The sequence below is a fragment of the Oncorhynchus keta genome, chromosome 10, assembly GCF_023373465.1.
Source record: "Oncorhynchus keta strain PuntledgeMale-10-30-2019 chromosome 10, Oket_V2, whole genome shotgun sequence".
Classification (NCBI taxonomy): Eukaryota; Metazoa; Chordata; class Actinopteri; order Salmoniformes; family Salmonidae; genus Oncorhynchus; species Oncorhynchus keta.
In genome coordinates, this window is record NC_068430.1 from 36,077,681 (window position 1) to 36,093,445 (window position 15,765).

General features: G+C 45.7%; 1 protein-coding gene across 1 annotated transcript in view; it reads left to right on the forward strand.

Annotated features, from left to right (window-relative positions):
• The window catches only part of tex264a (testis expressed 264, ER-phagy receptor a), a 167,015-nt gene that overhangs the window by 26,534 nt on the left and 124,716 nt on the right, over positions 1-15,765 (forward strand). Inside the window, exon 2 of the mRNA XM_035777845.2 lies at positions 10,749-10,970. Coding sequence (XP_035633738.1) covers positions 10,749-10,970 — 222 coding nt within the window. The remainder of the gene's footprint in view (positions 1-10,748; positions 10,971-15,765) is intronic.

Genomic DNA, 15,765 nt, shown 5'->3' on the forward strand with positions numbered 1-15,765 from the left:
AGGGAAGAGCACAGAGGGCCCAGGAGCGGGGAATATGAGGAGAGTAAATCCTCATTACGTGTCTGCTAATAAAGAACTACCACGGCCAGCCCTACCTTTCTATTGTTGGAGAGCCCCCATCCGTCAGAAAAGGCCCTATCACCTCCAAGCAAAGAATTTCTTTCTAAATGACTTTTCTTCTCAACAGGTCTCAGGAGACCTGGCTTAGAGAGGAACCGGGGCAGAGAGAAGGAGAAGGGCACAATTTCTGAAACAAAGCTATCTTGGAGTCCCATGGGCACTAAAGTCAGCCCGATGAGTCTGCATTAGGAAACAATAAGCATTTTAAAGCATGGGGGGAAGAATAAACAATGACTGTTAAAGTTGTACATAATATTCACAGCTTCAGGTTCTGGCAGTTTGTGTAAATTCTGGCTGATGTTCTTGGTGGTGGAGATGTGGTTGAGTTTACACCGTGTGATTAATCTGTGTCGATGAGCTTCTCAGCATACCCTCATCCTACTCCCCCTCTGTTCCTCTGATGATTTAGAGGTTAACCCAGGCCCTGTGTGTCTCCAGGCGCTCTCATTTGTTGACTTCTGCAACCGTAAAAGCCTTGGGTTCATGCATGTTAACATCAGACGCCTCATCCCTAAGTTTGCTTTACTCACTGCTTTAGCATGCTCTGCTAACCCTAATGTGTCTGAATCCTGGCTTAGGAAGACCACTAAAAATGCTTAAATTTCCATCCCCAATTACAACATTTTCCGTCAAGACGGAACTGCGAAAGGGGTTGGAATTGCAATCTACTGTAGAGAGAGCCTGCAGAGTTCTGTCATACTATCCAGGTCTATGCCCAAACAGTTCGAGCTTCTACTTTTAAGGATCCATCTCTCCAGAAATAAGTCCCTCACTGTTGCCTCTTGTTATAGACCCCCCTCAGCTCCCAGCTGTGTCCTGGACACCATATGTGAATTGATTGTCCCTCATCGAACGTCACAGTTCATACAGCTAGGTGACCTAAATTGGGATATGCCAATCTCACACCAATTATCAAGGAACCTACCCTACAACCCCAAATCCATAAACATGGGCACCCTCATAGATATCATCCTGACCAATTTGCCCTCTAAATACACCTCTGCTGTTTTCAAGCAGGATCCTAGCGATCACTGCCTCATTGCCTGCGTCTGTTATGGGTCCGCGGTCAAATGACCACCCCTCATCACTGTCAAACGCTCCCTAAAACATTTCTGCCAGCAGGCCTTTCTAATCAACCTGGCCCGGGTATCCTGGAAGGATTTTGACCTCATCCCGGCAGTAGAGGATGCCTGGTTGTTCGTTAAAAGTGCTTTCCTCACCATCTTAAATAAACATGCCCCTTTCAAAAAAATGTAGAACTAAGAACAGATATAGCCCTTGGTTCACCCCAGACTTGACTGCCCTTTACACTTGATACAGCCCGACAGGATGCTCTCGATTGTGCATCTGTAAAAGTTTGAGTGTTTTTGGTGACAAGCCAAATTTCTTCAGCCTCCTGAGGTTGAAGAGGCACTGTTGCGCCTTCTTCACGACGCTGTCTGTGTGGGTGGACCATTTCAGTTTGTCCGTGATGTGTACGCCGAGGAACTTAACTTTCCACCTTCTCCACTACTGTCCCGTCGATGTGGATAGGGGGGTGCTCCCTCTGCTGTTTCCTGAAGTCCACAATCATCTCCTTTGTTTTGTAGACTTAAAAAAAAAATGTATTTATTTATTTCACCTTTATTTAACCAGGTAGGCTAGTTGAGAACAAGTTCTCATTTGCAACTGCGACCTGGCCAAGATAAAGCATAGCAGTGTGAACAGACAACACAGAGTTACACATGGAGTAAACACTTAACAAGTCAATAACACAGTAGGAAAAAAGGGGAGTCTATATACAATGTGTGCAAAAGGCATGAGGATGTAGGCGAATAATTACAATTTTGCAGATTAACACTGGAGTGATAAATGATCAGATGGTCATGTACAGGTAGAGATATTGGTGTGCAAAAGAGCAGAAAAGTAAATAAATAAAAACAGTATGGGGATGAGGTAGGTGAAAATGGGTGGGCTATTTACCAATAGACTATGTACAGCTGCAGCGATCGGTTAGCTGCTCAGATAGCTGATGTTTGAAGTTGGTGAGGGAGATAAAAGTCTCCAACTTCAGCGATTTTTGCAATTCGTTCCAGTCACAGGCAGCAGAGTACTGGAACGAAAGGCGGCCAAATGAGGTGTTGGCTTTAGGGATGATCAGTGAGATACACCTGCTGGAGCGCGTGCTACGGATGGGTGTTGCCATCGTGACCAGTGAACTGAGATAAGGCGGAGCTTTACCTAGCATGGACTTGTAGATGACCTGGAGCCAGTGGGTCTGGCGACTAATATATAGCGAGGGCCAGCCGACTAGAGCATACAAGTCGCAGTGGTGGGTGGTATAAGGTGCTTTAGTGACAAAACGGATGGCACTGTGATAAACTGCATCCAGTTTGCTGAGTAGAGTGTTGGAAGCCATTTTGTAGATGACATCGCCGAAATCGAGGATCGGTAGGATAGTCAGTTTTACTAGGGTAAGCTTGGCGGCGTGAGTGAAGGAGGCTTTGTTGCGGAATAGAAAGCCGACTCTTGATTTGATTTTCGCTTGGAGATGTTTGATATGAGTCTGGAAGGAGAGTTTGCAGTCTAGCCAGACACCTAGGTACTTATAGATGACCACATATTCAAGGTCGGAACCATCCAGGGTGGTGATGCTAGTCGGGCATGCGGGTGCAGGCAGCGATCGGTTGAAAAGCATGCATTTGGTTTTACTTCCGTTTAAGAGCAGTTGGAGGCCACGGAAGGAGTGTTGTATGGCATTGGAGCTCGTTTGGAGGTTAGATAGCACAGTGTCCAATGACGGGCCGAAAGTATATAGAATGGTGTCGTCTGCGTAGAGGTGGATCAGGGAATCGTCCGCAGCAAGAGCAACATCATTGATATATACAGAGAAAAGAGTCGGCCCGAGAATTGAACCCTGTGGCACCCCCATAGAGACTGCCAGAGGACCGGACAGCATGCCCTCCGATTTGACACACTGAACTCTGTCTGCAAAGTAATTGGTGAACCAGGCAAGGCAGTCATCCGAAAAACCGAGGCTACTGAGTCTGCCGATAAGAATATGGTGATTGACAGAGTCGAAAGCCTTGGCAAGGTCAATGAAGACTGCTGCACAGTACTGTCTTTTATCGATGGCAGTTATGATATCGTTTAGTACCTTGAGTGTGGCTGAGGTGCACCCGTGACCGGCTCGGAAACCAGATTGCACAGCGGAGAAGGTACGGTGGGATTAGAGATGGTCAGTGACCTGTTTGTTGACTTGGCTTTGGAAGACCTTAGATAGGCAGGGCAGGATGGGTCTGTAACAGTTTGGGTCCAGGGTGTCTCCCCCTTTGAAGAGGGGGATGACTGCAGCAGCTTTCCAATCCTTGGGGATCTCAGACGATATGAAAGAGAGGTTGAACAGGCTGGTAAAAGGGGTTGCGACAATGGCGGCGGATAGTTTCAGAAATAGAGGGTCCAGATTGTCAAGCCCAGCTGATTTGTACGGGTCCAGGTTTTGCAGCTCTTTCAGAACATCTGCTATCTGGATTTGGGTAAAGGAGAACCTGGAGAGGCTTGGGCGAGGAGCTGCGGGGGGGGTTGGCCGAGGTTGGAGTAGCCAGGCGGAAGGCATGGCCAGCCGTTGAGAAATGCTTATTGAAGTTTTCGATAATCATGGATTTAACGGTGGTGATCGTGTTACCTAGCCTCAGTGCAGTGGGTAGCTGGGAGGAGGTGCTCTTGTTCACCATGGACTTCAGTGTCCCAGAACTTTTTGGAGTTGGAGCTACAGGATGCAAACTTCTGCCTGAAGAAGCTGGCCTTAGCTTTCCTGACTGACTGCGTGTATTGGTTCCTGACTTCCCTGAACAGTTGCATATCGCGGGGACTATTCGATGCTATTGCAGTCCGCCAAAGGATGTTTTTGTGCTGGTCGAGGGCAGTCAGGTCTGGAGTGAACCAAGGGCTCTATCTGTTCTTAGTTCTGCATTTTTTTGAACGGAGCATGCTTATCTTAAATGGTGAGGAAGTTACTTTTAAAGAATGACCAGGCATCCTCAACTGACGGGATGAGGTCAATGTCCTTCCAGGATACCCGGGCCAGGTCGATTAGAAAGGCCTGCTCACAGAAGTGTTTTAGGGAACGTTTGACAGTGATGAGGGGTGGTCGTTTGACTGCGGCTCCGTAGCGGATACAGGCAATGAGGCAGTGATCGCTGAGATCCTGGTTGAAGACAGCGGAGGTGTATTTGGAGGGCCAGTTGGTCAGGATGACGTCTATGAGGGTGCCCTTGTTTACAGAGTTAGGGTTGTACCTGGTGGGTTCCTTGATGATTTGTGTGAGATTGAGGGCATCTAGCTTAGATTGTAGGACTGCCGGGGTGTTAAGCATATCCCAGTTTAGGTCACCTAACAGAACAAACTCTGAAGCTAGATGGGGGGCGATCAATTCACAAATGGTGTCCAGGGCACAGCTGGGAGCTGAGGGGGGTCGGTAGCAGGCGGCAACAGTGAGAGACTTATTTCTGGAGAGAGTAATTTTCAAAATTAGTAGTTCGAACTGTTTGGGTTTGAGTGAGAGGTTATTTTCCTGACACGAGACGGCCCTGACCTCCTCCCTGTAGGCAGTCTCATTGTTGTTGGCAATCAAGCCTACCACTGTAGTGTCGGCTGCAAACTAGATGATTGAGTTGGAGGTGTGCATGGTCATGGGTGAACAGGGAGTACAGGAGAGGGCTGAGAACGCACCCTTGTGGGGCCCCAGTGTTGAGGATCAGCGGGGTGGAGATGTTGTTTCCTACCCTCAACACCTGGGGGCGTCCCGTCAGGAAGTCCAGGACCCAGTTACACAGGACGAAGGTCTCAAGCTTAATGACGAGTTTGGGTACTATGGTACTATGGGTACTATGGGTACTAAGGGTACTATGGTGTTAAATGCTGAGCTGTAGTCAATGAACAGCATTCTTACATAGGTATTCCTCTTGTCCAGATGGGTTAGGGCAGTTTGATTGCGATTGTGGACCTATTGTAGACCTATTGGGGTAGTAAGCAAATTGGAGTGGGTCTAGGGTGTCAGGTAGGGTGGAGGTGATATGATCCTTCACTAGTCTCTCAAAGCACTTCATGATGACGGAAGATCACACGTTGTTGTGTGATCACACATGTTGTTCTCCTTCACCCAAATCCAGACAGCTGATGTTCTGAAAGAGCTGCAAAATCTGGATCCCAACAAATCAGCTTGGCTAGACAATCTGGACCCTTTCTTCCTAAAATGTTCTGCTGCCATTGTTGCAACCCCTATTACTAGTCTGTTAAACTAGGTCTTTTGTATCGTCTGAGATTCCTAAAGATTGGAAAGCGGCCACAGTCATCCCCCTCTTCAAAGGGGGAAACTCTCTAGACCCAAACTGTTACAGACCTATGCCCACCCTGCCCTGCCTTTCTAAAGTCTCTATGGGGGTGCCACAGGGGTCAATTATTGTTGAATTCTTCTGTATATATCAAAGATGTCACTCTTGCTGCGGGTGATTCTTTGATCCAGATCTAGGCAGACAACACCATTCTGTATACATCTGGCCCTTCTTTGGACACTGTGTTAACAAACCTCCAAACAAGCTTCAACGCCTTACAACAACTCCTTCCATGGCAACTGCTCTTAAATGCTAGTAAAACTAAATGCATGCTCTTCAACTGATCGCTGCCCTCACCCGCCCTCCCGACTAGCATCACTACTCTGGATGGTTCTGACAGTGGGGCAAAAAAGTATTTAGTCAGTCACTAATTGTGCAAGTGGAAAATAAGTATTTGGTCAATAACAAAAGTTTATCTCAATACTTTGTTATATAACCTTTGTTGGCAATGGGGTCAGCCCTAAAGTCAATACAGTGGGGCAAAAAAGTATTGTGCAAGTTCTCCCACTTAAAAAGATGAGAGGCCTGTAATTTTCATCATAGGTACCCTTCAACTATGACAGACAAAAGGAGAGAAAAAAATCCAGAAAATCACATTGTAGGATTTTTTATTTATTTATTTGCAAATTATGGTGGAAAATAAGTATTTGGTCAATAACAAAAGTTTATCTCAATACTTTGTTGGCAATGACCCTTTGTTGGCAATGACAGAGGTCAAACGTTTTCTGTAAGTCTTCACAAGGTTTTCACACACTGTTGCTGGTATTTTGGCCCATTCCTCCATGCAGATCTCCTCTAGAGCAGTGATGTTTTGGGGCTGTTGCTGGGCAACACAGACTTTCAACTCCCTCCAAAGATTTTCTATGTGGTTGAGATCTGGAGACTGGCTAGGCCACTCCAGGACCTTAAAATGCTTCTTACGAAGCCACTCCTTCGTTGCCCGGGCGGTGTGTTTGGGATCATTGTTATGCTGAAAGACCCAGCCATGTTTCATCTTCAATGCCCTTGCTGATGGAAGGAGGTTTTCACTCAAAATCTCACAATACATGGCCCCATTCATTCTTTCCTTTACATGGATCAGTCGTCCTGGTCCCTTTGCAGAAAAACAGCCCCAAAGCATGATGTTTCCACCCCCACGCTTCACAGTAGGTATGGTGTTCTTTGGATGCAACTCAGCATTCTTTGTCCTCCAAACACGACGAGTTGAGTTTTTATCAAAAAGTTATATTTTGGTTTCATCTGACCATATGACATTGTCCCAATCTTCTTCTGGATCATCCAAATGCTCTCTAGCAAACTTTAGACGGGCCTGGACATGTACTGGCTTAAGCAGGGGGACACGTCTGGTACTGCAGGATTTGAGGCTTGATGGTAGGCTTTGTTACTTTGGTCCCAGCTCTCTGCAGGTCATTCACTAGGTCCCCCCGTGTTGTTCTGGGATTTTTGCTCACTGTTCTTGTGATCATTTGCGTGGAGCCCCAGATCGAGGGAGATTATCAGTGGTATTCTATGTCTTCCATTTACTAATAATTGCTCCCACAGTTGATTTCTTCAAACCAAGCTGCTTACCTATTGCAGATTCAGTCTTCCCAGCCTGGTGCAGGTCTACAATGTTGTTTCTGGTGTCCTTTGACAGCTCTTTGGTCTTGGCCATAGTGGAGTTTGGAGTGTAACTGTTTGAGGTTGTGGACAGGTGTCTTTTATACTGATAACAAGTTCAAACAGGTGCCATTAATACAGGTAACGAGTGAAGGACAGAGGAGCCTCTTAAAGAAGACGTTACAGGTCTGTGAGAGCCAGAAATCTTACTTGTTTGTAGGTGACCAAATACTTATTTTCCACCATAATTTGCAAATAAATTCATAAAAAATCCTACAATGTGATTTTCTGGATTTGTTTTCTAATTTAGTCTGTCATAGTTGAAGTGTACCTAAATTACAGGCCTCTCATCTTTTTAAGTGGGAGAACTTGCACAATTGGTGGCTGACCAAATACTTTTTTGCCCCACTGTATATCTAGAATCGGCTTCCTATTTCACAACAAAGCCTCCTTCACTCATGCTCCCAAATATACCCTCGTAAAACTGACTATCCTACTGATCATTTGACTTTGGCGATGTCATTTACAAAATAGCCTCCAAACCCATTGGCTCCAGGTCATCTATAAGTCTTTGCTAGGTAAAGCTCCACCTTATCTCAGCTCACTGGTCACCATAGCAACACCCACCCGTAGCACGCACTCCAGCAGGTATATTTCACTGGTCACATTTACATTTAAGTCATTTAGCAGACGCTCTTATCCAGAGCGACTTACAAATTGGTGCATTCACCTTATGACATCCAGTGGAACAGTCACTTTACAATAGTGCATCTAAATCTTAAAGGGGGGTGAGAAGGATTACTTATCCTATCCTAGGTATTCCTTAAAGAGGTGGGGTTTCAGGTGTCTCCGGAAGGTGGTGATTGACTCCGCTGTCCTGGCGTCGTGAGGGAGTTTGTTCCACCATTGGGGGGCCAGAGCAGCGAACAGTTTTGACTGGGCTGAGTGGGAACTGTACTTCCTCAGTGGTAGGGAGGCGAGCAGGCCAGAGGTGGATGAACGCAGTGCCCTTGTTTGGGTGTAGGGCCTGATCAGAGCCTGGAGGTACTGAGGTGCCGTTCCCCTCACAGCTCCGTAGGCAAGCACCATGGTCTTGTGGTCATCCCCAAAGCCAACACTTCCTTTGGCTGCCTTTCCTTCCAGTTCACTGCTGCCAATGACTGGAACTAATTTCAAAAATCACTGAAGCTGGACACTTATCTCCCTCACTAACCTTAAGCTTCAGCTGTCAGAGCAGCTTACCAATTGCTGCAGCTGTACACAGCCCATCTGTAAATAGCCCATCCAACCAACTACCTACCTCATCCCCGTTTTTGTTTTTCTGCTCTTTTGCACACCATTATCTCTACTTGCACATCCTCATCTGCACATATATCACTCCAGTCTAAATTGCTAAATTTGAATTACTTCGCCACTATTGGCCTATTTATTGCCTTACCTACTTACTTAATTTGCTCACACTGTACACAGACTTTTCTATTGTGTTATTGACTGTATGTTTGTTTATCCCATGTGTAACTCTGTGTTGTTGTTTTTGTTGCACTGCTTTATCTTGGCCAGGTCGCAGTTGTAAATGAGAACTTGTTCTCGACTGGCCCTATCTGTTGAAATAAAATTTAAAAAAATAAAATGTGCTGAATTGGTTTTCTGAGGCTTGGCAAGGCGACTCGACAACTACACCATCCAATTACGGTGCGGTGAGCTCAACTGTCTTCCAGTTAGCCAACGCACCAGTTGTTCGCCTTGGCCAATCAAAGGTCACTGGCAACTCTCCTTAGCCTCGTCTGTGGACAGACGCAGAGCCCAGTGAAGCCAGCATTGTTTTTCAGAACAACTGTTTATGGAGCCGTGGTTGGCTTTGAGAACACAGCTGTCTGCCTCGGACAGATTGACTGGCAGAATTCTCCCTGTGCGTTTAGATTTTTTAAAGACATAAACCTTACAAATATATACAGAGATACAAGAGAGGAGAGAGAGAGAGAGAGAGCGAAGGATACTCCAATCGCTTCATGGAGTGTTGCTCTTCTCTCCTATTTCCTTTAGTCTCTGGGGTGTGTTATCTGGACTGGAGGAGAGATGAGAAGCAGTGTTGCTGTTTGTCTGTGACTGTTTGAGGATGGGGGGGCGAGTGTGTGTGTGTGTATGTGTGTGTGTGTGTGCGTATGTATGAACTGCTTTGCTTTATCTTGGCCAGGTCGCTATTGTAAATGAGAACTTGTTCTCAACTTGCCTATCTGGTTAAATAAAGGTGAAATAAATAAAAATGTGTGTGGGCTGTGAGTGATAGGAGCTCTGAATGACATCATTAGCAAGCGAGGGCTACGTTTGGGCAACAAGCCGGCCCGTTTCTGAGTCTAGAGAGCGAGGGAATGAGGGAGGGAGAGAGAGATGGTTAGATAGGCCATGGGAGGGCAGCGGTCATTTCTCTCTCCTTTTATTTAAATGGATGTAGCAGTGTCTTATTATAGCCTGGCAGTGTTGACAGGGGACAGTCATTATACACAAACCCTGTTGACAACACCTTTTATCATGTAGGAAGGTCAACATAAATTACAGTGTACATCCACATCCTGGACCAAAGCAGTGTCCATATGGACCGTTTGGTGTTGATTGTGTACTAAGCTGCTAGGAACACAGCCTTTGTGAATGGCTTTGTTTGCACTGGCTTAAAGCGGAGCAGTAGATCAAATATAACTAGTACGGCCTTGACAGAATAATTCCCTGTCATCTGATGTTGCCTGTGAAGAAGACAGCAGCAGATCCGATGGACAGCCCGCTTACATAATACAGACCGCTCACATAATACAGACCGCTCACATAATACAGACCGCTCACATAATACAGACCGCTCACATAATACAGACCGCTACCGCTCACATAATACAGACCGCTCACATAATACAGACCGCTCACATAATACAGACTGCTCACATAATACAGACCGTAAAATACAGACACCGTCACTCATTATATTACTTGCATGGCCCAGCCACTGGTGGGGAAGAGGTGTAAGGATATTAAAGGGATGTTAGTTGGTTGAGGGGTATAGCTCATACCTGGAGAAGTGTGACTTATTTTCACCATCGCTTGACCTTGTATTCCCCTGTACCAGGTCCTAGCCTGGTTTCTTTATGGTGTGAAAACTTGTATTGAATAAGTGTGGCTAGGGGGAGAGAAAGGAGAAAAGGGGGATGAATTGTGAATAGGGGGATGAATTGTGAATGGTATCATTATAAGATGTGTGTATGGGGCTGTCAGCGATGTTGATGAGTAGCGCTGGATGCCATCTGTGACCCTGTGCCATGCCAGCCTCCACAGACGGCAACAGTCACATAGAGGAGGACCTTCACAGGCCTACAGCAGCAGCGCCCAGCCAACCAGCCATGTCTCTGAAATCTGGCCTCGTGTCACTCTTCTATCACTGTCTCACCATCTACCAGAAAGCCTGCAGCCAGGCTGGAGCCCAGTGTGATTGACAGCTTACTGTCGGATGTACACGCACACACTGCTGTTTAAAGATTCTCCCATTCCTTCTGCCTTCTGTTGTTTTCTTGTACGAGCTGGTCTGACTGGCGGGCTGGGAGGATGGATGGGGATTTATATTTACTGAGAATATTGAATTGTATCCCCCCCTCTCTCTCTCTCTCTCTCTCTCAGGTGCCTGATGACCAGTGTCGCTACATCGTGGGCAGTATCCTGAACGAGGGAGAGGAGCAGCCTGACGAGGAGCTCCAGAAGCTGTACGAAAAGTTTGGCTTCAAGGTGCTGTCCCTTCCTGAGGTGTCCCTCGCTGTGACCACCACCTTCCCTTCCACCACCCCCCTGTCCCACTGGCTGGCGTCCTACAAAGTCTACCCCGAGCTCCACAACTACATCAAGGTATGTACCGTACACTATCATTGGAGTCCTATTCATTCCTATGTGGTACATACCGTATGGCTTCCGTACAATTAAGCCACCACATTGAGCCTTTGCTTGTCCTTCTCTGGGATCTTACTTACAAGCCCTTAACCAACAATGCTTTAAAAAGTTTTAAGAAGAAAAAAGTTTTCTGGAAAAAATAGAAAATAAAAGTAATAATTAAACAGCAGCAGCAAAATAACAATAGTGAGGCTATATACAGGGGGTACTGGCACAGAGTCAATGTGAGGGGGCACCAGTTGGTCAAGGTAATTGAGTTAAAGTGACTATGCATAGATAATAAACAGAGAGTAGCAGCTGCATAAAAGAGGGTTCTGGGTATTCCTTTGATTAGCTGTTCAGGAGTCTTTTGGCTTGGGTGTAGAAGCTATTAAGAGGCCTTTTGGACCTGGACTTGGCACTCCGGTACCACTTGCCATGCAGTAGCAGAGAGAACAGTCTATGACTAGGGTGGCTGGAGTCTCTGACAATTTTTAGTGCCTTCCTCTGACTCCGCATGTTATAGAGGTCCTGGATGGCAGGAAGCTTGGCCCCAGTGATGTACTGCGCCGTCAGAGGCAGAGAAGATGCCATACCAGGCAGTGATGCAACCAGTCAGGGTACTCTCGATGGTGCAGCTGTAGAATATTTTGAGGATCTGAGGACCCATGCCAAATCTTTTCAGTCTCCTGAGGGAGAATAGGCTTTGTTGTGTCCTCTTCATGACTGTCCTAGTGTGTTTGGACCATGATAGTTGGTGATGTGGACACCAAGGAACTTGAAGCTCTTAACCTGCTCCACTGCAGCCCCGTCGATGAGAATGGGGATGTGCTCAGTCCTCCTTTTCCTTTAGTCCACAATCATCTCCTTTGTCTTGATCACATTGAGGGAGAGGTTGTTGCCCTGGCACCACACGGCCAGGTCTCTGACCTCCTCCCTATAGGCTGTCTCATCGTTGTTGGTGATCAGACCTATCACTGTTGTGTCATGGGCAAACTTGATGATGGTGTTGGAGTCGTGCCTGGTCATGCAGTCATGAGTGAACAGGGAGTACAGGAGGGGACTGAGCACACACCCCTGAGGGGCCCCCGTGTTGAGGATCAGCATGGAGGATGTGCTGTTACCTACCCTTAACCTCTTGCTCCTACCTGACACGCAGGCGTCCCATCTAGACATCTGGAAATGCAAATGCGCTACGCTAAATGCTAATAGCACTCGTTAAAACTCAAACGTTCATTAAAATACACATGCAGGGTATTGAATTAAAGCTACACTCGTTGTGAATCCAGGCAACAAGTCAGATTTTTAAAATTCTTTTCGGCGAAAGCATGAGAAGATATTATCTGATAGCATGTAACACCCCAAAAGACCCGCAGGGGACGTAAACAAAATAATTAGCGTAGTCGGCGCTACACAAAACGCACAAATAAAATATAAAACATTCATTACCTTTGACCATCTTCTTTGTTGGCACTCCTAGATGTCCCATAAACACTATTGAGTCTTTTTTTTTTATTAAATCGGTCCATATATAGCCTAGATATCGATCTATGAAGACGAAGAAAATAGCGTTTTATAACGTAACGTCATTTTTTAAAATTAAAAAAGTCGACGATAAACTTTCACAAAACACTTCAAAATACTTTTGTAATGCAACTTTAGGTATTAGTAAACGTTAATAAGCGATCAAATTGATCACGAGGCGATGTATATTCTATAGCTGTACGTCTGGAAATAATGTCCGGGTAAATCTCAACCAAAATATCCGGTCGGAGACCTGAAGAAATGGGCTGTCTCTTCTTCGTTTGACCAAGAAACAAAGCCTAGGCAAATGACAAGACTGTTGACATCATGTGGAAGCTGTAGGTATTGCAACCTCGACCCCATTTAATTTAACTTCACCTTTATCAATCGGTTGAAGTGGCGCATGGATATATTTTTCCATTTTCAGTGATCAGATTTTCCTGCACTTTTCGATGAAACGCACGTTCTGTTATAGTCACAGCCGTGATTTAACCAGTTTTATAAATGTCTGAGTGTTTTCTATCCACACATACTAATCATATGCATATACTATATTCCTGGCATGAGCAGCAGGGCGCTGAAATGTTGCGCGATTTTTAACAGAATTTTCGAAAAAGTAGGGGGTAGGAGTAACAGGTTAACACCTGGGGGCGGCCCATCAGGAAGTCCAGGATACAGTTGCAGAGGGAGGTGTTTAGTCCCAGGGTCCTTAGCTTAGTGATGAGCTTTGAGGGCACTATGGTGTTGAATGCTTAGCTGTAGTCAATGAATAGCATTCTCACATAGGTGTTCCTTTTGTCCAGGTGGGAACAGGCAGTGTTGAGTGTAATAGAGATTGCTTCATCTGTGGATCTTTTGGGGCAGTATGCAAATTGGAGTGAGTCTAGGGTTTCTGGGATAATGGTGTTGTTGTGAGCCATGACCAGCCTTTCGAAGCACTTCATGGCTACAGACGTAGGCAGGTTACCTTAGTGTTCTTGGGCACAGGGACTATGGTGCTCTCCTTGAAAAATGTATGTATTACATACTCAGTCAGGGACAGGTTGACAATGGCAGTGAAGACAATTGCTAGTTGGTCAGCACATGCTCGGAGTACACGTCCTTGTAATCCGTCTGGCCCTGCAGCCTTGTGAATGATGACCTGTTTAAAGATCTTACTCGCATCGTTAACGAGAGCGTGATCACACAGTCATCCTTAACAGTTGATGCTCTCATGCATGGTTCAGTGTTACTTGCCTCGAAGCGAGCATAGAAGTAATTTAGCTCATCTGGTAGACTTGTGTCACTTGGCACCTCACGGCTGTGCTTCCCTTTGTAGTCTGTAATAGTTTGCAAGCCCTGACACATCTGACGAGCGTCGGAGCCGGTGTAGTACGATTCAAGTTTAGTGCTGTATTGACGCTTTGCCTGTCTGAGGGTTCGTCGGAGGGCATAGCGGGATTTCTTGTAAGCTTCCACTCCTTGAAAGTGGCAGCTCTACCCTTTAGCTCAGTGGATGTTGCCTGTAGTCCATGGCCTCTAGTTGGGGTATGTGCGTACGGTCACTGTGGGGATGACGTCATCAATGCACTTATTGATGAATCCAGTGACTGTTGTGATGTACTCCTCAATGCCATCAGAAGAATCCTGGAACATATTTCAGTCTGTGCTAGCAAAACTGCCCTGTCCTGTAGCTTAGCATCTGCTTCATCTGACCACTTTCTTATTGACCGTGTCACTGATGCTTCCTGCTTTAGTTTTTGCTTGTAAGCAGGAATCAGGAGGATAGAATTATGGTCAGATATGCCAAGTGGAGGGCGAGGGAGAGCTTTGTACGCATCTCTATGTTTGGAGCAAAGGTGGTCTAGAGTTATTTTCCCTCTGGTTGCAAATTTAACATGCTGATTAGGTAAAACTGATTTAAGTTTCCCTGCATTAAAGTCCCCGTTCACTAGGAGCTACGTCTCTGGATGAGCTTTTTCCTGTTTGTTTATGGCCATATATAGCTCATTGAGTGCGGTCTTAGTGCCAGTGTCGGTTTGTGGTGGTATATAGACAGCTACGAAAAATACAGATGAAAACTCTCTTGGTAAATATTGTGTTCTACATCTTATCATGAGATACTCTACCTCAGGCGAACAAAACCTTGAGACTTCCTTAGATTTCATGCACCAGCTGTTGTTTACAAATACACATCGACCGCCACCCCTTGTCTTACCAGAGGACGCTGTTCTATCCTGCCGAAAAAGCTTAAAACCCACCAGCTGTATTCATGTCGTCGTTAAGCCACGACTCGGTGAAACATAAGATGTTACAGCTTTTAATGTTCCGTTGGCAGGATATACATGATCGTAGTTCCATCTATTTTATTATTGATTGATTGTAAGTTGGCTATGGTAAAGGTAGATTACCCTCTCGGCGTTGTATCCTTACAAGGCACTCGGACCTTTGTCCCCGATACCTCCATCTCCTTCTCCTGTGAATGACAGCGATGAGGGCCTTGTAGGGTGTCTGAAGTAAATCCTTCGCGTCTGACTCGTTGAAGAAAAAAAAGTTTTCCTCCAGTATGGGGTGAGTAATTGCTGTCCTGATATCTAGAAGCTCTTTTCGGTCATAAGACACAGTGGCAGAAAAATTATATACCAAATAAGTTACAAATAACTTGAAAAAACATACACAATAGCACAATTGGTTACGGGATCATAAAATTGCAGTCATGTCCTTTGGTACCAATCTTCCACTGTTTTTCTTTTCATGAGACATAGGATGTAGTGACACACTCTTGCTCTGAAACAAATTATTTCTTGAAAATGTACATTTCCTCAGCCTGCACCTCGCCAATTAGGATGTGTGTGTACCTCATACATGAAAATTCATTTTCATGATACCTGCCCACAGCAGTTTCCCTTATGTCCCTTTGTAGATAACTGCAGTCCTATGCTCACAAAACGTCCTCTTTTCTACTCTGTCTTTGTCTAAAATCCTCCATCTCTCTGCTGAATGTGTTGTTTAATTCATCACGCTAAGCAGAGGATTTCTTTTGAGCAGATGAAGAATGGATGAAGGGGCAGGAATTGAAGGTAGGTGTGGGTCATATACTGAGCCTCCATGTCCTCAGGCCTGGCCCCAGAAAAGATATTGACATTTACTGATGACATTTACACACATGGATTCATTCAGAGGCATCCCTCTGCATGCGCAATGCCCTGGATGTGATATGGTGTGTGTGTGTGTGTGTGTGTGTGTGTGTGTGTGTGTGTGTGTGTGTGTG